This window comes from Haliaeetus albicilla, chromosome 22 (assembly GCF_947461875.1).
Source record: "Haliaeetus albicilla chromosome 22, bHalAlb1.1, whole genome shotgun sequence".
Lineage (NCBI taxonomy): Eukaryota > Metazoa > Chordata > Aves > Accipitriformes > Accipitridae > Haliaeetus > Haliaeetus albicilla.
This window is the reverse complement of record NC_091504.1, coordinates 8,845,867-8,867,439: the sequence shown is the minus strand read 5'-3', so window position 1 is coordinate 8,867,439 and position 21,573 is coordinate 8,845,867. Positions and strand designations below refer to the sequence as shown.

The 21,573-nt window shown below is 41.9% G+C and overlaps 1 protein-coding gene across 3 annotated transcripts in view; it reads left to right on the top strand.

Annotated features, from left to right (window-relative positions):
• Positions 1-21,573, top strand: part of DNAAF8 (dynein axonemal assembly factor 8) — a 96,934-nt gene that overhangs the window by 69,240 nt on the left and 6,121 nt on the right. For 2 of the 3 annotated variants that reach the window (XM_069809718.1, XM_069809717.1), the window contains exons 23-30: positions 421-495; positions 2,117-2,170; positions 4,243-4,412; positions 9,807-10,002; positions 13,681-13,775; positions 15,287-15,407; positions 18,021-18,238; positions 19,823-19,905. In XM_069809718.1, coding sequence (XP_069665819.1) covers positions 421-495; positions 2,117-2,170; positions 4,243-4,412; positions 9,807-10,002; positions 13,681-13,775; positions 15,287-15,407; positions 18,021-18,238; positions 19,823-19,905 — 1,012 coding nt within the window. The remainder of the gene's footprint in view (positions 1-420; positions 496-2,116; positions 2,171-4,242; positions 4,413-9,806; positions 10,003-13,680; positions 13,776-15,286; positions 15,408-18,020; positions 18,239-19,822; positions 19,906-21,573) is intronic. The other variant, XM_069809719.1, reaches the window with a different exon arrangement.

Below are 21,573 nucleotides of genomic sequence, written 5' to 3'. Positions count from 1 at the left end.
CAAATTGGTGTATAAAACTGTAAGAATTCATGCATTGCTGCCCTTTGTTAAAGTTATCTTGAGACGAAAAGGCAGGATAAGAGGAAAGCAGATCAGTTTATTGAGGGAGGTTGTAATCACAGTGCCAGCCTTTCACATGAAAGCCATTGTCAAAAACAAAGGAGCATAGCTGAAGCATGAATTCAGCATCCTGCACTAACTCTTTTATAAGGTCATTACATTTTTTCCTCCTGTTTTGGTTGTTGTGGGAGGAATGGAGAGGTATTCGTGCTAGAGAACAGCTCTTCAATAATTTGCAGCTGGTCAAACGTCTGCCATTTCCCCTGCTAAATAAAATTACCTTTGTCATCCCCCACCCCCGCAAACAGTGAAGGTGTCCCATCTGTGAATCCATAAAAATACATCTCCTTCCTTTTACAGATGCAGAACACCGCCTTGCTATGAAATACCTGCCACCACCTGGCAAGAGGTCCAGGGCTGAAGGTAAAATCAGAAGTATGTACCAGTTGTCTCTTGGAGAAAAACAAATAATTTTATACTCTTAAAATAGATTGGAGAAAACTATAACTCTATGTTCTCTGTCAGAGTCATTAAAATGGGATTAGTAAACCTTTGGTTAGACATCATAATCCCAGACAATTAGGAAGAAAAGGCCAGATGGCTCCACTTGGTACTGGGGGAAGGTGGTAGTATTGCCAGATCACCTTTCTTCTACACAGTTCTTCTGTGCATGCCTGGATGACCTATCTAGGGCTGGTGTGGAATGGAGACTAGAAGAGTAGTTAATGCCAGCTCTTTAGTAGCCCTTTTCAGATGTAGATCTCAAAAAAGATGAGTTTCATTATGTTTTACAGAGGGGTAATTGAAGCCTAGAGAGGTGAAATGTGTTGATCACCATTGCCCGACAAGTGAGTGACAGAAATCAGAGCAGAATGCACATTTCCTAAGTCTCAGACAGGGGCTCTGTCATTTGCATTACAGTGTCACCCAAGTCACCAGGGAATTCACAGATCCTAGAAGTTCTTTCAAATAACCCCAATACTAAAGAAAAAAAATAGTACTGTGAGGATGTGAGCTAAAAAGTTATGAGTCAAGGACCTTGGAGCTGGTTCTACCTTCTATATGTACTCTTATTATTCCCCCAAAATAAATGAGATGCATGTGGAAAGAGAAAAAGGTCTCATTAAAAGAAAAGAATACTTTGGCTACGTACCTTCCAGATACATTGCCCTGGGAAATAGAAATACAAGGATTTCGGACAATAATAAATACAAAAGAATGGTGATTTTGTTTTGATGAACAGATTTTAGTTTTCTGTTATCTACGTTGCATGTCACCCTGGCTAAACTTGCCAATCACGGGAAAAGGAAGTCCTTTATCAATCTGATGCAAGCTTCTCCTCATTGCGCCCCAGTCCTAGGTAACTTCTCAATTCACATGTGCCTTGAAGTGCCTTAAATTTTCCTCACCTCTCCAGGTCACTGCAGGTTTTACATTAGACTGAAGGAAACATTTTTATATAGGCTTTTGTCATAAGTTCTGACTTACCAGACTCCTTTTATAGCGGTCTGCTCTTACAAAGAACCACTGAAGCGACCATTCCAGGCTGCTTGAGGAATGTCAGTGAGGTTTTTATCAGCAGAACTGAGGAAAGGACTGAACAACAGTCAGAATACACAGCCTTTCTTTGCTTCCAAGGGCACAAGACAGGACATTAAACAAAACACCTGAGCTTCTGGAACTTACACCCGAAACAAGGCAGCTTCTAACTCAACTGTGTAATATTGGGAGCACAAAGGTAGCTTAAAACCACCATTAGCCACTCCCTGAAATACACAGAAAAGATAACCAAGAATCAACATGGTTTAGTACTTGCAGTCCTTTTCAGCATATGCTATTGGGCTTACTGGAGTAGTGGTAAGTACGACATCTCCCAGGCCGTCCCAATACATCTGAATGTCTGAAATCAAGCCATGCACGTCCCAGTATAACACTTTGAAATAAGTGTGTTGTATCAATGTTGGCTGCATTATGTAGAGGTGATGGCAACATTCTCAAATTATTGTCCCAGAACATGCATACTGCTTACTCAAATCTATCTGCTTTTCTTATTTAGTGGGAGGGAGCCAGAGATGTCATGCAGAAGCGCTGTTTACCTACTTGCAAACAGGTGAGAGAAGAGCAACTTTGTGGAGCTAACTGGTCTACATGTACCAGCCAAAAATAAACAAAAGGATTATACCCACTTTTTCCTTAGGGTTGAATACAGTCAGTGATACACACTCTCTTCTCTAAGCATGCCAGGAAATCTGATATTTGCTTCTCTTGAGTTCACACTTATTTTAAGCCACACACATATCTAAAGTATTGTATATAAAATAAACAGTATTATTCACAGTTACACTATGAAATCAAAACCTATGTCATAATTTTGGGGAGAAAAAATAATTGGCTATGAGGAAGGGATCTGAAAATATTACAAAGCAGAAAAACATAACAAAGACCAGGCAACTTGGGCAAAACTGGAAAGGCCACTAAACAGCCAGCATTGGAGATGGAAATCAGGCATGTTTGAGGGCTGCCAAACAGGTGCCTCTGATAATTCATGATCAATAGAGACTGTTCCATTGATAGATAGCGGTATTTTCTCTAACTGTTGTTACTTATAATCACTGAGGAGAGAAAACCAACTCTAGGTGGCAAGGTGTCCCACCTGTTTTCAACACTTGTCTTTGACCAGACCAAGATGGCAAGGTAACATAAGACAAATCACTCCTGAAGTGTACAAAGTACATAAATATGCAGCATGTAGTGATTCACCTACCACAAGAATGAGAATGTTTGCCCAGAAACATAGCAGATGGTGAGTAAAACATCTTGAGGACAATGAACGGTTATGTAATGTATACAGTCAAGATTGCCATTATGCATGCGAGCAGCTGAGTGGATCTGAGCGGCTTGCTTCTGCACTTGCAGGCTGTTGCTATGGCATTTAAACCTTTCTGTTCAAGAATGATGTGAAGAAAATAGCAGATCTTTAATAGGAGGGCTAGCTGCACCGTAAGGGTTAAGTTTCCATATGAAGTGGGGGGGCAGTAATCTTGCTTTTTATTTTTGATCCTGTATTTCTGTGTCATGAATCAGCAACATGCTTCTTGCCATTTGAAAATAACAGCATGCATTAATTATATGTAGCATTGTTGATGCTTCATTGCATCAATGTCTGTATAATTAGTAGTGGGGTGTACAGGAAATGTAAAATGACATTTTATGTACACAAGTAGATAATCATGGATCAATTTTAGCAGCCTGCAGTACTGTTACCTCATGCTTCATGCTAATTGACATGGTTAGGCACCAGCAGTTAATGGGTCCTAGCTGACTGATTCTGACACTACAGTTGCCATTAAATCTTCAAAGGATGTCATTAGGATAAAATCTTAACTATATTCCTAGTAATAAGGAACTTTAGATTAGCAAAATTAATAATTTGAAAATACTGTCATTTAAAAATGAAATTTATGCATTTTCTGCCTTTTAATACATTTTGTATCATCAGACAGCAAAACTATCTTGGTCTGTTTTATTTTCTGTTTCTCATAGCACACTGAGTGCTGCACCTGGCTGGCAGCTCTGCTGGGAGAGCTTTGTCAGAAGCAAAAAGTTTTTGCTGAAATTTCAATTTTACTGAACACAATTCTACTTGTAATAGGTTTATAACATTAATTGGGACCTGTCATACTTGTTAGTGCCTCTCTGAAACATAGCTCTGAGAGATATAGAACACTGAAAGATAAACTGTGAGGAATAAGAATTTAATAGCTGCCTTAAGGATTATATCACATAATCACTACAGTTTACATGAAAAATGTAAAAGTGAATATCTCATTCCTTTTAAAACATTCCTATATAATAGAATGGATTGAGTCTTATCTTACAGACCTGCCACAAACTTTTTGGACTCAGAGCAGACTTCTTGCAAAAAAAAGAAGAATCTACAAGCCTAGACTGTTTTAGATATATTTTTAATCTAAAAATCAAACAAAACAAATCAAACCCAAAATCCTATACACACAGGTATTTTTATGGACTTGTTTTGTTGAAATTTTTATGAACTTCATGCCAGCTTTTAGATAACCCTCTTCTACAGATGTCTGTCCAGGCTAGTAAACAAATATTGCTGTATGGGTTACATTCGTTTCTAGGAGCAGCTTTGGGTTTCACTAGTGTGCTTTGTTACAGGAGCCCAGATTCTTTGCACAGTGCTGCTGATCAAACCTGGTGCCTGGAGCCATAGTCTTGCAAGGATCCTCCGAAAACTAGACCTAGAAAAATTCAGTGTGGTTGGGATGAAACACATAAACCTGGAACCAGACATTGCCTTAAGACTCCTTTCTTCTGAAGTGAAACAGGTTTGTTAAGAAACTGGCAGATCTGTGACTATGCTTAGGTTTAGAGTGGGGAAATACGTTAGCTAGTGAATAATCCATTCCTGAAAAAAACCAAAAATTCTCATCCGGGATTTCTGAGTTGTTGTTAGCAGTGATCTATATAGAACAATCAGATCTGCACCCGTATCAGACACAAAGAAAGCTGACATGCTGATGGTTTCTTTTATCGCATGCCATAAAGAAGCAGACCTGGTTTCTCTAAAACAAAAGTTTGGGGGATATGGGCAATACAGACCTCCCAGGAATCTGTTTAGTTGCTAATTTGCAATGCTGACTCTTTAACTGCAAAACAGGTGTTCTCTCTTTCTTCCCCAAGGTCATTCCAGGTAGGGCACATCTAAGGAGCATACCACACCCTCTGCACATGTGCCTGGTTTTCCTTCCATGTGTTTAAACCTGGGAGCTGGGAAACATTCATTGCACTACCAGAGAATATAAACCTCTGGAGCCCTGTTACCTTATATTACATTACATATACAGCTGAATCTCTGTTCCAGGAGCATGTGTTTAAGAGTCTGTAAAAATGACCTGCAAAGAGAGAAAATTGAGTTACTGTCATTTCTAATGTCTAACAGACAATAAAGATCGTTCTTAAATGTTGAGGTGTTATGGGGTTTTGTTAGCTAAAACTAGATCTATGTTTCTGCTCTTTTATAGCATTAGAAATTAATTTTTTCCCAATCTGAAATATCCCGAGATGAGTATAAAGGTACTGTGAAAGCCAGGAAACTGAAAGCTGAGCATTTTAGAGGAATTAGATTCCCCACACACACACACCCCCCCCCCACCTTGGGGAAAAAAAAAATCCTTGTTATTTGATTGGTTTCATGAAGACACTTAACCAATTAACTTTTACAGAAAACAAGCCTTTATAATTGATATTGCTCTTGGGTTAAGCTGGGAGAGTTTATAGCACTCTCTCATAGAAATTCTTAATAGAGTCTTCCAGAAGAAGACAGGAACATGCCAGGACAGTGCTCTAACATAACCATCAATCAGGAACAATTAATACCTTCTGCATGATAGCAAAGCAATGGAGCACAAGCATTTGATTTTTAAATATTTACAGACCACTGGTAAGAGGGATATAGTGTCTCTTAGAGTTGATGGGGAAGTGCTTTTCCATATGGCTTTTAATCATACAGCTAAATACAAAAATGCTTAGTTGATCATCTGAAACAGAAAACATTTTAAAAAATCCAAATGTTTACCTCAGGAAGTAATGCAGATACATGCAGGGTAAATTTGAAGGGAGGTTGTTTCATGAAAATTTTCTCTTACTTGTTTTTGGAATTCTCTAATACACTAGAGCAGCTGTTGAGCATTGATTTAGTTTCTTTGAAGAGCTGGTGACTAATGAGTTTAAAAATTACAGACTATTGGGTTTTTGTTCATGGAAAAAAAACAACCAGGTTTTGAAGTGAGAAAGCAGAGATAACAGACTGCCTTTGGCAAGGGGGAAAGGACAGTAGGAAATGCTTTCTGCTGTACAGGGGCTCCTTCTCATTTTTAGAACACATCTGAAAGTCTTTCACTTATGAGGGCTGTAAAAGGCTGAGCTCCCAAGATAAGTAGACAGATTTTCAAAAAGCCTCAGCATGCTTCAGGGACTGGGTTATTTTAAAAATCTGGATTGTAAGTGTTATAATGGCAGCTGGTGGGGGCACAACTATTTTTCACAGCTGAATTTCATATAAAGCATTTGAATTGGAGTGATGTTCATTGTCGATCTGTTTCTCAGGTTAGGGGACAATGGGATACGGTGCTGTTTTTAAAATGAGGCTCTAAATATGGGGGCAAATTGCTGAAATTTTAGCATCTCCTGTTGAAGAACATGGAGCCAGTGTGTCTGACCCTACTAGAAATTCTGTCCAGGGCTTTTTATCTCCTCGTCTAGAGCCTGATCCAAAATCCATCTCCAGAAATCCCTAGAAAACTGCCATGTGCTCTGCAATGTGCCAGTTTGTTTTGTGTACATAGTACTTGATAGGAAATTTGGGTCTTATTCACTGGTAGCAAGACTACCTAGCAACTCCTTCTACCGAATGTATTATTTACATGCACATCAACAAATATCCTCAGCAACATGATTTCAGATACATGATTGCTTTTTCAACTTAAATACTAACATTCAGTTTCTAAGTAGCTTTTGGCCTTTGGCGTACAATAAATAATGGATTGGTCTGCTGTTTGCTGAGGTTATCTAATCACAGGAGCCATGATAATACTTTTTATCTGAAGTTTAATAATAATTTTAAAAACTAAAGGTCAGGTAAATAGAGCTGACATTGTCTTCTCAGCTCCTAGCACGACCTGATTGTGTTCAGACTGAGAAGCGACTGCTCCCAGAGGGAGTTCTGCTCCTGGAGGCTGTGTCTGCTTTCTGCGCTTATCCAGCAGATCCAGTCCTGCAGAGATTTGCCGGTTTGCATGCTAGCTAGAAAGGCTGATTTTTACAGTGGAACCTGACCATTCTGTTGGGGATTACCTGGTATGATTGCCTGCAGTAACAGGTCACTGGACTCAATAACTTGATGGATTCCCTCCAGTCCTATCTTGTGATTCTAATGGTAGAGGCAGAAGGAAAATTTTGCTGCTTTTTAATCCCGTTAGTCCTCCAGAGCCAACGCACAGCTGGAACTTCCTCTCTGTGCGCATCAACAAAATTGCTCACTGAATTCAAGTCAGCTGCACATGTGCAATCTTGCCGCAGCTGCTCGGGTATCAGCAAGGACACGGTTTGAAGACGGTGTGGAGGCAGGATGTAAATAAAGGCATCATTTGGCTGGCAGAGTCTAGAGCGGATGTGAGGATATATCAGAAGTAAAGAAGTCACCTTGACTCCCTGACACCATTGGTAGCAATTAGAAACAATGTCGTCTTTAACCCAAAGTCTTCACGTTTGCTGGGGAACAACTGAAAGACAGGAAACAGAGACAAAATGGTTTTGTTATGTAGATCTAAAAGCACTGTTTAGAAGCTCTGGAACAAAGTCATTTCATTTATTATGGTCTGTTTAACAGAAACTATGTCTTTGAACGTTTTCTTTTGCAGATGTTTCTGACATGGATGAATGTTGATATGTTATATCCAGTCCCTTTGAAAGTTTTCATGAAGTCATCAGTGTTTTTCATGACCCAAAGAGAAGGCACTTAGAAAAGTGGATTATATACATATTTTTTTAAACTAACAAAAATTTTCAAGCAAAAAGGTTTTATTTTGTATTATATAGAACTGAATGAATGTCAAAATTTTGCAGTGTACTGTGACATGCTGAAATTCTTCATCCTCACCTAACAGAGCTCTCTCATTACAGGAGAGCCTGTGAAACTTACCTGTACATATCGCATGTGCAGTCATGTGATGTGACTGACATCCCGGGGTTTCATTTGCCCTGTATTTCCATGGGGTGGGAGTTTTGACAAATATCACAACTTGTATCAAATCCTTTACATAACTAACCAATTTCAGCATGGGGGGCTTCTCATGGATCATTTTGCATTTTCAAATACAGGGGAGAATAGCAGGATTGAGCCAACGGTTTTCAATTTATAGCCTACTTCTTAGAAATGCAGTTTAGGAGAAATGTGAGAGAGAGATGATTTGGGTCAAAGTCAGTGAATGGTTTCTTATGATAGAAAAGCAAAAGAGGTCTTGAAGTATTTTATCTCCATATTTTTAAATGAAATGATGGGATTTTCTTTTTGAAATGTTTTATCTAGAGAATTGCCGTATTCTTGTGCTTTTAGAAGATGAAATAATAGAGGAGTTAAAACCTTTAGGGGGCTGAATAATGTGATTCAGCTGAATCAAGTGGTGGTTTTCCCCCTTGTTTTCATTTCCTCAAAAACTGGAAAAAAGTAAATAACCATGGCTTAGTTCAGCCAGTGAGCTGAAAATGCTGCTGTTTGTAAGCTGTGCTGAGCATATAGTGCTGGCATAGAGCTTCTCTGCAGCAGAGGTGTTGCTGCACTGTGGAGCACAGGGAGGCAGAGCTGGGTGCTCCTGCCACTTTATTAAGATGAAGGGGGCAGGGGGAGGCAGCCTGCAGCTGCTGTGGACACCCTGACCTCATGCACAGTGGAGACATCTGCAACAAGCCTGGCTTTCGAAGGTTTTGCTTAATTAAAACAGTCAGCAAGGCTGTGAGTGTTCTGCTGCCCCTTAGTAGCCTTCTGCCCCAGGCACTTGCTACCTTTCCCCGTGCTTCTCAATCATTATGTCAGTCTCCAGCCTACAAATTGCACTCTTCTCACTGGTGCAGTAGTTGCTAGTTATCATTACCACTCATCCTTAGTTAAAATAAAGATCCCAGGGTGTTGTGACCTGCACAGCTACAAGAGGAACATCTCTGCTCAGGAGTGGTCACAGGCTGAACTGACCACACTTGGAAAAGAAACAAAGGTAGAGGAATTTGTCATGGAGCGCAATGCATCAGTGGCAAAGCCAGGAGGTTTTCTTTCAGCCCCCATCTAGCACCCTGTTCTGAGCCTCCTTGTTTTAAGCTCACTATTTCTGTAGTCCTGATCTAACTAATGTATGAAATTCTACCACCCTCTGGGAGAAGCTGAGCTCTAGCAGCAGGGTGGGTGTGGGGGTCCTTCCTTTCATGAATTCAAAAAGAAAAGTTCTGGTGTTTGTAATCTGTCATTTTATATCAGCCAGAGAATTAAATATGGCTCCTTATCCCAGAGCATTTACGACCCTGTTGATATTGCTAATGTCCATTGCTTCCACCCTATCTATATGTCACACCGAAGGTAAAGTGAAAAGGGTATTGCATCAATCAAAGGTTCAGCAGTAGACAACTGAACTGTAGAGTAGCAATTTGTTTTTGTCCTTACCCCCTGACAATGAACTCCATCTCTGGTACCTAGCATGTACAGACATGCAGAACAAGTCACAGCACAAGGCTTTTCTGTCTTTAGAAATAGGATTTTGTTTCCTTTCTTACTAAAAGATTTTAAGAAACTACTGCTAAAGTTGTTTGTATGTGTAAAAACTACCATTGGCTGATCTATGACCATGGGGACTAAAACCACAAGCTGCTATGGCTTAAGCTCAGTGCTTAACTTTTTCTTTAGCTCTGTGTGGACTCAGGGTGGGAACAAGACTGCCTATTACCTGGTGGATGTCACAACAAATACTGGCTTGGTGGCCACAGTATATATTCTGGAAGCTCTGCCTGCAGAGACCACTAGCATGTATATTACAAAGAGGGGAGAAAGCAAGGAGTAATGGCAGATCTGCTTGCTTCAAACAAGGATGGGTCTAGCCAAAGGAAAGCTGGGATGTACCCAGTGCTCACCAACACTGTTCGTTGTAACGTCTTCCATCTCTGTTATTTCTTTTCAGGATTCTGCTGTTTTAGAAGCTCATTGTACCTACCTTACCTCAGGCACTGCTCTTGTGCTGTGTCTTCAGAGGCCAAATGCTGTGAAGAAGCTGATAGATTTACTGGGGCCAGAGGATCCTAAGCTAGCCCAGGCACTAGATCCGTTCCTCTGGAGGGCTCAGTATGGCATCAGCACAGTCCAAAATGGATTTTACGGTAGGTTTTTGTAAAAGAAAAGTCCAAAGGCTCAGATATGCTAATGGCAAAAAAATATATTATGTACTGTTACCTCCTGCATTGTCAATACAGATCTAGCCTTGGCAGGCAGTAGAGACCATTATTCCCTAGGAAGCTTTCATTGTTTTCTTGGTGGCTGAGCTGAGTATGTCTCAAGCTATGAAATATTCTCCCAGAAGGTATATTAAAAAAAGTTTTTTTCCCAGAACAGCCCTAGATCTGTCTTCCATCAGAACAGATTTCCTTTGATCTTTTCACTGCTTGGTCATTTTGTACTTTTAGCTTGGTTATTTTGTAATTATCCCCAAGAACCCATCTGTCTTCTATCTGCTTGTGAGTCCCCTCCTGATAACTTCATAAGCCATTGGCCAACTGCAACCAGATTTCACAGAGGGATAAAAGACTCCAAGATACTGAGTTCCTGTAACATCTCAAAACGTTAATGACTGGCTAGAGAGAGGTGATCAAAAATTGCTCTCACTGAGGAAAGCAGGTAAACTCAGCTGTTTTCCATTTGGAGAGGCTCTTGCCAGCTGCCACATCAACACCGGCACACCAGCTAGTCAGCACCCTCAGTGTGCTGAACCAGTCACAGTTCATCTGCCAGCAGCAGGGGAACTAGGATGTTGCAGTGTGTATGTTGGGTGGGTGGGGTGGGAGATAGCTGAGAGTGTGGGTGAAGGATGGGAAAACGGGAAGTATTGCTGGAGAGAGTGGCCTATAGAGAACCGAGGGTATTGCCGGAGGGGGCCTGGGCTATTGCTACAAGGAGAGAAGGATGTAATTCAAAATTCCTAAGGAATTAAGCATCATTAGTTCACTGTCCATGAATAGTGTTTTTCCTCATTGTGGTACTGATTGTGCTATATGTAGTTAAAGGAATATAAAAATAATAAAAGCAATAGTTTCTGTGAACACAGGAGAGCTAGCAGGCACTGTATGCCTTCAGGTTTCAGCACTTTCCTGTTGAGATCCATTGGATTATTTGACTTCTTCTATTGTATCCTGTGCTGTCAAATCACTCCCTCTTTTTGTCTATATCAAGTGGTCTTTTGAAGAGAACTGGTAGAGAGTGAAGTAGCTACCTTGTACAGCTTGGGGAAGAGAATCAACCCCTTGATGTAGAACCTTTTTTTTTTTTTTTTTTTTTTTAAATCAGATATGATCATAATCCTTAGGACCAAGACTAAACTGAGAGAGATCTTTGACCATGATTACTCACAGGATCTCATCTGTGGGAGTGACTGAAGAGCAGGATCTACCTACACAAAAGAAATGGTCAGGGCTCTTCAGCCAATACTTTTCTGCTGTCAGCCCCTGCTGCTTTTGCTCCTGAGATTAATGGATTGTGTATCCAGGTTGCCTTGAGAATGAGAACTCATCATTCACAGCTAAGAATGGGTAATATATACCCCAAACTTAAGATACTCCTGCTACAGTTAGAGCATCCCTAGCATAACTCAGTTAAAGATTAGTTTATATTAGCAAGAGAGGCTGAGTCTCATCTTGTCTTTCACTGGGAGCCACAGAGCGCTCACTGTGTTAGAGAAACCCTCAGATGTCTGCTTAGGGATTCCCTTCAGGTCCCTGCTTCCTTCTAAGACTGGGCTGAGCACAGAGCTGAACTAGCTGGCCACCACCTGCCCTCTGAGACCAGATTGTGCATTCTGTTGGAGCCAGCTATATGGCTGGCTCACAGAGCCATCCTTGCACACATTCAAAGATAATGGATGCAGCTGTAGCTACTGTACTCACTAACTCTGACTCAAGAATCTGATCAGCTGTTATGCCAAGGAGGTGTCTGTCCATAAGGAAAGGAGTGTTCACAACCCCTTGCACCTCCAAGAGCTTGCCCTCTAATAAGGATGAAACATTTACCTACAAGTTAAGCAGGAAGAGCTTAATCATTGCATGAGTAATCATTTGGGGTACTGGGGAAGACCATCTTCCTTTCCTAGGAGGGAATACTAAGCTTTTTCAGTTTTGCTCCAGCTGAGGAAGATCTCTAGTTAATGCTATCTTGCTGAAGTAGAGCAAACTCTAGCTGTGTGTTTCCTCCCAAAGTGACTGAGGAAATTCAGTTAAGGTGAAGACCAGGTTCCAGTGATACTGTTGAATGAAGTAACGCAGTTTTAATACTCTGAGGCTCAGCTGCAGAAGTAAACCTGCACTCTTCTCATCTCTTCTGGGTCTTATGAAGTCATTGTATAGTGCCTTTTCTTGAACCCAAAGAGCTCTTACACATGCATCTTACACAGTCTTATACCTTGAGCAAAGTGTTGCTATCTTTGGGAGCATTTGTGTCCTCTGTAATGGCATCAAAGATTTAAACAAGGAAGATTTGACATAAAGGTACTTAAAGGATCCAGCACAACTTATACACTGGTGACTTATGCAATCTTAGGATTGTAAACTACTGCGTTAAGGACTCTGGCTATACAATACCTGGAATTATGAAGTTCAAACAGGGCTGAGTGCTCTAAGAGCAGTAAGACATGATTCTTTGAATGGGTAGCCTGCAAAGGTGGTAATATTTCAGAGGGTGTTTGCGTTTTGTGTATTTGTATCCCAGGAGTATGGATCTGTGCCAGCACATTGACAATCTATCTGAACTCCAGTTATATAGAAATAGCTTTTTCTTCTCTAACATCTTCCACCCACAAATCTCAAAACATTCAGAGTAGTGCTTTATAACACTGTTGCTTTATAGGGAAATACTCAGATGCTAAGCCTGGAGGGATGTCTTAAGTCACTGAGTTCAGTTAATTCTCTCACAGACAACCCCATCATGTATTCCCTTTCATAAGCATCCACCCCAATTGGATGGTTGTGACAGAACTTCACTGCTCTGATAGCTAGAAGTCTTATGTTTTCAAACTTAAAGATAGTCATATACAGTTTGTATCCATTTGTTCTTGTGCCAATACCTGTAATTTAATGTTAAGTAATTCTTTTTTCTTCTCTGACCTTTTCTACCCTGATGTGTTTATCAGAAATCAGATTCCTTCTCAGCTTTGTGTCATGTTGGGTCAAACAAGCCAAGGTCTTTTAGTTCTAACTCTTCAGATGATACTCCATTCCTTCTGTGATCCTCACATTATTTCTCTGTCCCTGTTCCAGTCTCAATTTACCTTTCTTGACCATAGGTGAATAGAATAATACACTGCTATCAGCAATGTCTCATACTAATTCTGAAATCTGTTGTAAATCAGAGCCCCCAGCATATTTGGGACTTGCATTATTGTTACTAAGCTCATTTGTCTGACTAACTAGTAGCTCCTTCCTATTCAGTAAGACCAGCCTGATGTGATCCAGAAGCAAGGGAACAACAATGGGGGATTGGAGCTGGTATTGAAGAGTTTCACTGGCTCCTTAACATGATTCCCTTGACTACAGTGTTAGGAAATAGAAGGAGTCTTGTTTACATGAGGAAAAAGCTGAGTGATAATAGGACAGAATCAAAATACCAAGAAGGCAATGGAACAATTCTAAATATAATGGTTTTAAATGTTTGCTATTACTGTACAGAACAGCTGGCCTTTAAAGCAATTACTTCAGTAAGTTGCACATCATCAATCTCTCAGAAAGATGAGTGTGAGTCTAGAGAATGTTTAATTCATGGCCTGAGAGAATCTTCTCATTGTATTTATCTCTCAGGCTCCAAATCCTATCAAATAGCTGTCCGGGATATGAAGCTGTTTTTCCCAGAAGGACTGTGCTGCGCCGAGTGTCAGACATTAGAGGAGGAAGAGGTAGGATTCTGCCCTTTCCTGAGAAGTATCCTGCTGTGTCAGAGCAATGGCTTTGGCCCTTATCCCATGACTTCATTCCTATTATGTTTTAGATAATGCTTTTTTTGCTGTGTTTCACCAGCTGCCGAGTTTTCCTTCTCCTGTGAATGTTCCTACCACAATGTGCTAACTTTGTATTGAACCAGACAGTCTCGGTGGAAAAGTGCTTTTTTAGATATGTTTGTTTGGTAACCTGTGCTGTAAATTCAGGAGGGCTCATACTTCAGTAGCAAAGTTCCCAGATAGAGTCAACATCACTTTGGAAGCAGGTTACAGGGAGGGATAACAATATCATCAATGATTTCTAAGACACAGTTGGCCCACAGGCTTTGGTTTTTTACCAGCTTTTCTCATGTAGCGTTCAGGAATGGAGATGAATTTGGACAGCTGATAATGTAACTCGCTGGTTGCTGAACATCTCCCACAGAGTCTGTACACATCCACACGCTCACAGCATGGAGCACTGCCCTATTTGTGTGACAAGGATGTTGTCCCTTGTGCCCTGTCAGCAAAGGTACCACCAGTACCACCACAGCAATGAAAAGGGTGGAGCTGTCTCATGTAAGACATCTCATGCTGTAAAGTACAGGCAGTTTACAGAGCTGCTGGGTGCCTGCATCCTTCCCTGCCCGCAGGTAGAGGCATAAAGACTCGGACTCTTACCTCTTGGTTTGCATTGTAGGCAGTGCCAAGAAGCCTACCAGTACTGGTGTGGCCCACTCCTGCTCATCTGGCCTTCACACTATGTAGCTGCTGGTCTCTGATTCAAACCACTGTAATTTGCCAATAGCTAAAATGAAACAATATGTCTTTCCTGTTCAACTAGTTTTGTATGTCATTTCCACTCTGATCATTTTCTTCTCAAAACCAGAGTTTGAAATGATTGGGTTACACTCAATGAAGGTATGGCAATTTTTGAGCCTTGCTATGTCCACGTGGCACAGAGGTGACCCAGCTGAGTTAGTCCAAGGAGATTAGCTCTGGAACTGGAAGCAGCCAGCCACATCTGTAGTATGCTTCACTAATGTGGATGCTTTCCCTCTGCAACTCAGTCCAGAGCATCATGACTGCACTGTGCTGGGATGCATGGATGTGCCAGTTCATTCAGAGACAGAAGGGAGCTGCTACACATCAGTGTGGCACTGGATAAAGATGTCAGACACTCACAGTCCTTGAGTTTCTGGCCCTGGAAAGCTGGGAGCAGAGATCTTAGAAAGATGTCCGAATATAGGACCTTTAAAATGATGACAAGATGCTGTACTGAATTAAGCCACACTAAAAAAGAATGCGTGCAAAATGTTCTTGTATCTCTAGACAAGCAGGTGTTTTCTAGGCTGGCAATTACAGAAGTACACAACACCAACAAGAGCTTCACAGCTTGCCTGAATCAATACTTAAGAAGTGTTATCCTTCCTGATCAGGTAATGGTGTTCACATGACTTGCCTCTCTCTCCCTCCCTTCCCTCCTGCAGATCTATAACCTGAAACGTGACCCCATAGTCAGTTTGGAAATCAACAAGCAGCGCAGGATCATAAAATGTGAAACAGGAGGGCAACTCAATTTATTGGGCTCTGAACAACCATGCAGTCTTGGTAAGGAAATGCGTAACTCTTGTTATAGATTGAGACTGTTATTGATTAATTGGACAGCAAGACAAACCATCTGGTGGCAGCAAGATTTGGTATTGATGTCCTTTCATAAGGGAGAGACAACTCTGAGCTGCAAAGAACAGCTCCAGTGGAGTCCAGCCATTTAACTGTTTACCTACCAGGCCTTTCCACTGCCAGTGCTTTCATGGATTTAAATATAGGGCTGTTCAGAAGTGCTGACCTTATCACCAGCAGAAGAACAAGCACTGTCAACACAGCTAGTGTAAGCAACAGTGCACATTTCTCTGCTGAACTTTTACAATGCATTTCAACACCAACTTGGCCACGGCGGTTTGCGTGTCCATTCAAAGCCCGCCACAGGAGACGCGAAGGCACCATAGGGATGGGCGATTGTGAGACATTTTGTTCTGTGAGTAGATAAATAACAATTTATGCAGGGAGTGCTTCTGGCAGTATGGACATCTAACTCTCAGGAACTGGACTGAGAGCTCATTCAGTTCCCACTAGCTGCTGAACAGCTGCCAGCTCAAAATGACTTCCAGTTATTGCTGGTCTGACTTTGATTTGAAGTTGAAGCTTCAGCAAGCCTGTCAGTTCCCTCAGATGCCTACAGTTTCTCTGGGTCTTTTCTGTTTATTTTACTTGATAGGCATGTATACAATACAGGCTGCGATGCAGCACCATTTATGTCAGGAGATACAACTAACACATGGGGATGCTTCCATGTTGGGATACTGTGGATTGATCCCAAGCCTTTATAAACAAGAAGTGACCAGGTAAAGCATCCCTGTGGTGTTGACTGGGGAGCAGATGTGTTGGGAACCAGGTCATTCTTATTCCTGTAGCTTCAGTTCTGATGTGACTGGCGAGCAGGAGGGTGGGCAGCTGAGAAAACATTCCTGCGCTACACTTGATTGGTGCAGTTGTTAATCCCAGCAGTAAAACCACAAGATTGTTGTGCACTGGCAGAAGAATATGATAAAAATGCTAGAGAATTACAGACCATCACCTCCTACCTTAAACGCTTACTGATACAGGACATTTGGGCATTGATCCCATACCAGCAGGTGCATGAGACAGCACATGTATGAGTGCAAGGAGGATTGTGGTAAGTCAAAGCCTTTACCTTAATGACAGCATAGGTGCTTGGTACTCACCAAGTCACTTTTGTGTAGGGGGTCTCTGAAGGAGGATTTTTCCCAAGGTAATTATCCATTAATTCTTTCCCCTGTCTTACACTGGCTTTGGGCTATGCCCTGCGCATGCTTCATGATCATTACAAAAATCACAAATCCTCAGGCAAGCTCCTCTTCTTATGTTGCACACTACTACATCAGAGACTGACTGCATGAAGGTTTAGGACTTAACTGATGCCTGCGGAAAGGAGTGAGGCCTATCTCGCAACATTACTGACATTCCCAAGCCATTGTATGAGTCCCAAAATGAGATCTTGGCAACTGTGAGTATGTTAACAGCAGCTTTTTTGAGATGACCAGGCTGTTCTGTATGTTGCTCTCTGACTTCGTCTGGGTAGCAGCAGAGATGTGATCACATTGTTGTGTTTCTGGTGGGGTATCTGAGCTCAAGCTGTGTTCAGAGCACAAAGCTGCAGTGAGAGGAGACTTGCAGGTGTTCCCAGTCCAAAATATCCTGTGTTGCTATTGCTGACAGGCAGGGTATTTCCCTCATCAACTTACTGCACAATGGGAAAGGATCAGGCCTATAGCACAGGTCTGCTGTGACTGAAGCACTTCTTGATTTTTAGAAGATATTTCAGAAAATAAAATGAAATTTAAAAAAAAATAGCTTGTTGTGGAGAGAGCTTAGGTATTCCGCAAGCTTTGTACAGCCCCGTGCTGGGAGCAAATCTCAAAATGTGTGTCCCTAATTTCCTGCTGCAGGAGGATGTCTTTGCTTTGAAGATGTCTAAGCAGAGTAAAAAGGAAAACAGTGTACAGCCCTGATGTGTTTGTGTCTCAGAAAATATATTTCAAAGAGTTACTGTCCTGGAAAAGCAAGTACACGTGATCTCTGAACTGTCAGGCACAATATAGTAAGCGCCTCCAGCAAGCCAGACACATCATTCACTTTATGGCCTCATCTTGAACACTAGAGGTAGCTCTTGCACACAAAGAAACCTCTCCTTTCAGCAAATAATTATCACAAAGCTGCTGCTTAATGGACGGACAGATTTATCATGAGGAAAATATGAAATACATTAAGTCTTATGTATGCTGATCAGAATTACATTTTGGATTATAAAAGCAGCTGGATTAACAGATTTCTTTGCTTGGAAGAAATTAAATGGAATAGTATCTCCTGTAGCAAACCAGCAGTTGTCCTTGTCTGACTCCTGAAATGGGGTCACTACTGCTGTCTTGTGATCTCCAGATACGTACACATAGGCATACAGCATTTTGACAGTTCAGGATGAGCAATTGCATCTGTGAACATCCCAAACGATCTAGCAATGCCTGAGTGCCTCTGATCTTCCAGTTACTTGTCTGTGGCAGAGAAGAATTACTTAGAGGGCTAATGGTTATGGGGCGTAGATATAAAACAAGCATCTGTTGTGTTTTGATCTTTTCCCATCAGATCGGCCATTGCTTGATAACCTTTGCCAAACCACTTGCCTCGTATTGCCTGGGATAATCCTTCGGGGTTCAGAGCACCCACCTTATGTCGAACTGCTTGATCAGCTTATTGGCAAAGATTTCACAGTGACTGGAGTACGCCTCACTGTCCTGGATGCACCACAAGCTCACTGCATCTCTGAGACACTAAGCAGGGCAAAGAGCAGTGTTGTAGCAAAGGTATGAAACAGCTGGAGTCGTGCTTTGCTTCCTTTGCATAAAAGAAGAGCCTTTTAATGCCCTGCTGTGCTAAGATATCCAGGCTAGCTCTGAGCAAACTTGCTTTGGTAGCAGTATTAGCACAGCACTGCATCTGAGCTCTAATACTACTGGTAAGTAATGTGGGCAACGTGCCTCGCTTGCTAGTCCCTACCTTGTGTTCCTGTATCTCCACTAGCTCACTGACACCTAACCTTGACATCATTATGTGTGAATGTATCCTTAATGTGAACAGCACATCCCCGTTAAACGTTTTATTCCATTCACCTATCAGTGCACAGTTGCTGCTATTATGTATGTTCTGCTGCTGTATCTGTCTTGGTTTTCCACATAAATACAGTTTCTATTTCCCTTTCTGTAATCGCACCCCATTAATCCTCTTCTACAATGCTAAATAACCCTTCCACTTTTTGGACTGTGCCCTGGAGTCCTAGGCAGAGATTTCATTTTGCTTCTCGTTTAGTTGGTGCTGACAGCTCAAGCCGCAGTCCAGCATGGGGTTTGAGCAAGTGCTTACGGGGCTTAAGCATCAGATGTGCTTCTGGGGTGAGGAGATACTCTGCTGATGTAAAGCAATGTATCTGGCCCAGACTGTTTTTCTCTTTGCACTTGGTGTAGGAGAAGTCCACCATTTCAGGAACCTTACTAGGGCAAAGCAGTGAAAGTGCTGTCAGAAGCCCAGAGTAAACAAGGGGGGAAGCTACTTATACTGGAAGTAGCAATCAACAAAGGGCTGTCAGAGACACCCAGCAGTCCCTCTGAAAAAACACAGACAAACATTTGTGCTTCCAGCCTTTCAGTTATAAGTCTTAGGTGTTATCTGTAATAAGAACAGGTAAGATCTTTTGAGGTTGTGATTTTTTTAAACTGACAGCATCCCTTTGAAGTACATCTGTATAGAATAGCAATTACATCTAGCATCCAATTAGTCTAAGCACTACTTTCTTCTCCTGTGGTTCCCCTGAGGATGCCAGCCCTCTGCACACAGGAATGTGCACAGCTCTCTAGGAAGGACAAAGCGAATCAGCGTGTGGGAAGGAGAGCCATGGCAGCAGCACTGCTTTCCTGGTGATGGAAGAACTTCCTCCTGTCAGAGATTAATTACTCTGGGCAGAGCTGGCATGTTTCCAGAAGGGTCTGGCACTGCTGAGCCAAAGGTGAACATTACAGCATTTGCTTTTCCTTGGCAGAAGGGAGATGGGCTCCTTCAAGTAATAAGTGTTTCTGCTACAATATCTCAACATTTACTGTTATCTCCATATTCCTGCTTCCAGCAGACTTAGTGACTGAATAACACACCTAAGTAACCTGCTTATTTTCACTCTGAGAGAAGGGAACAGGAATAATAGTATGCCATAGGTGCAGGATAACTAACAGTTCCGACATGATACTCTTCCTATTTGAAAGAGTCTGTTGCTTTGTGACTTTCATCCCCTCACACAGCACACAAGCAGTTATCTGTGCTGTCAGCGGTTCATCAGTAAGGCTTACAGACTTATTTAAGTGGATAGCAACACCAAAGCTCTGTTCTTCCCTCTCTTGTAGTCCCTCTTAATGGATGGTTTGTGTCTGGTGCTAGCAGCACAGCGAGACAATGCGGTCATTTGCTTCGACTCCCTGCTGGACAGGTAAGTGAGGACAATATCACTTTAACAGCAGTGTCTCAACCCCCTGCTAGAGAGCTTGTGATCTGAAGGAGGGCAGCTGACTTTCTTCTCTGTAATTCAGTTCCACTTCAGACTCCTATGAGGTCAGGTGCCACTCAAAGGCAACCCATTCTTCCTAAGTTATGTTGTTGTTAATGGGTCAATACCTGAGAGCGTTCCCCAGTTTCGAAGTCATGTGTCCTATACTCAGGACCTTAAATACTGAGTTGTGGTGTTTGTTAAAGACTTGGAGTGTCTGTGAGGCTTGGCAGCATGGTTCCACAAATACAGGGGTTTCTCTGAAATAAGGGCTCACATTGGCAATAGACCTGCTGAATCAATAAAATTCCTAGGAGAAATATCTTAGCAGATTCTATGTTTGCTATGAAAAAAATACTTAAAATAACAACAGAAAGCAAAATAAAAAATTAGCCTCTTAAATAAATCACCAGAAATGCTGGGTAGAGGATGTCTAAGCCTGATAAAACAAACAGAACCCCTCTACAGGGACTGATTAGTGAAATAGAATGATTATCAGGCCAATTAACCCACTGTTCCCCAGAGGGAAAGTTTCCTCGCACAGGGGCTGGTATTTGGCAATGCGATGTGTAGTTCCTGCACAGGGTTTCCTCGAGGAAAGGAAGCCAAGAGAATCTTTTTTTTGACACATTTGGTATAGAGCAGTCCATCAGCCACACCAATAAGACTGTTGTGACTTTGGCTGTACCATCTGGAGGACTTCCAGATAACACTGTCAATGGGACAGGAATAAGGAATTCAAGGATGCTGGAGTTTACAAACATCAAGGGGATCAAATCTGAATATCCAATCTGGTAGACACCTTGGAGTTCTCATACTTTGATGAAATGTTATGATGCTCAGTCACAAGGCCACACCTGGGAAGAACAGTTGGAACAAATTTCATCGGTAACTTTTCAGAAATGTTTTTAAGCTAATTACAAAATTCAGACATTGCTCCCATTGAGTTAAAATTGCACCCTTAGGAGCCACATCCCAGACCGTTCACCTGGCAAGGTACAGCACTAAGGGGAAGCAAAGAGCAAGTTACTGAAGACCTTTCTAGTGAGTTTTGTCACAGGAAAAAAGTAAGCTGTTGGGAACCCCAGAAATCACTGCTGAAGGTAGTTTTGGGAGAGTGGCTGTCAGCTCTGCTGACAGCCAATACAAGATCCCCACCTCTTTATTTTCCCCAGGCTTTTGCTCATCAGTGATGGGTGCTGCATAACAAGATCAGCTGCAAACAGTGCTTCCCTCTTCTGTAGGCTTAACTTGATATATTTTAAGATTGCCAGTCTCAGGGCAGCACCCCCAGAGCAAACCTTGCAGTGGCTTCTCACTGCTGTTCACAGTGAGCCGAGGGGCTGAGAAGGAAGCGGGGATGAATGGGTGCCAGTCTCAGCTGCATCTTTCACCCCTCATCCTGGTCTGTGCCAGTATGGCTGTCTGTACAAAGGATAAACTTCCTTGCCGAACTGCAAAATACATGTGCATAAATTATGGCTGTTAGGGGGCACTCCCAAATGGCAAGATCCACTCTGCCTCTTACCCCAGTGCCAGAAGTAGTGATCATGGAGCCATTTAAAAGCAGCTCTACAAAAAAAAATTTGCCTTCATGATCAATGATGCTTG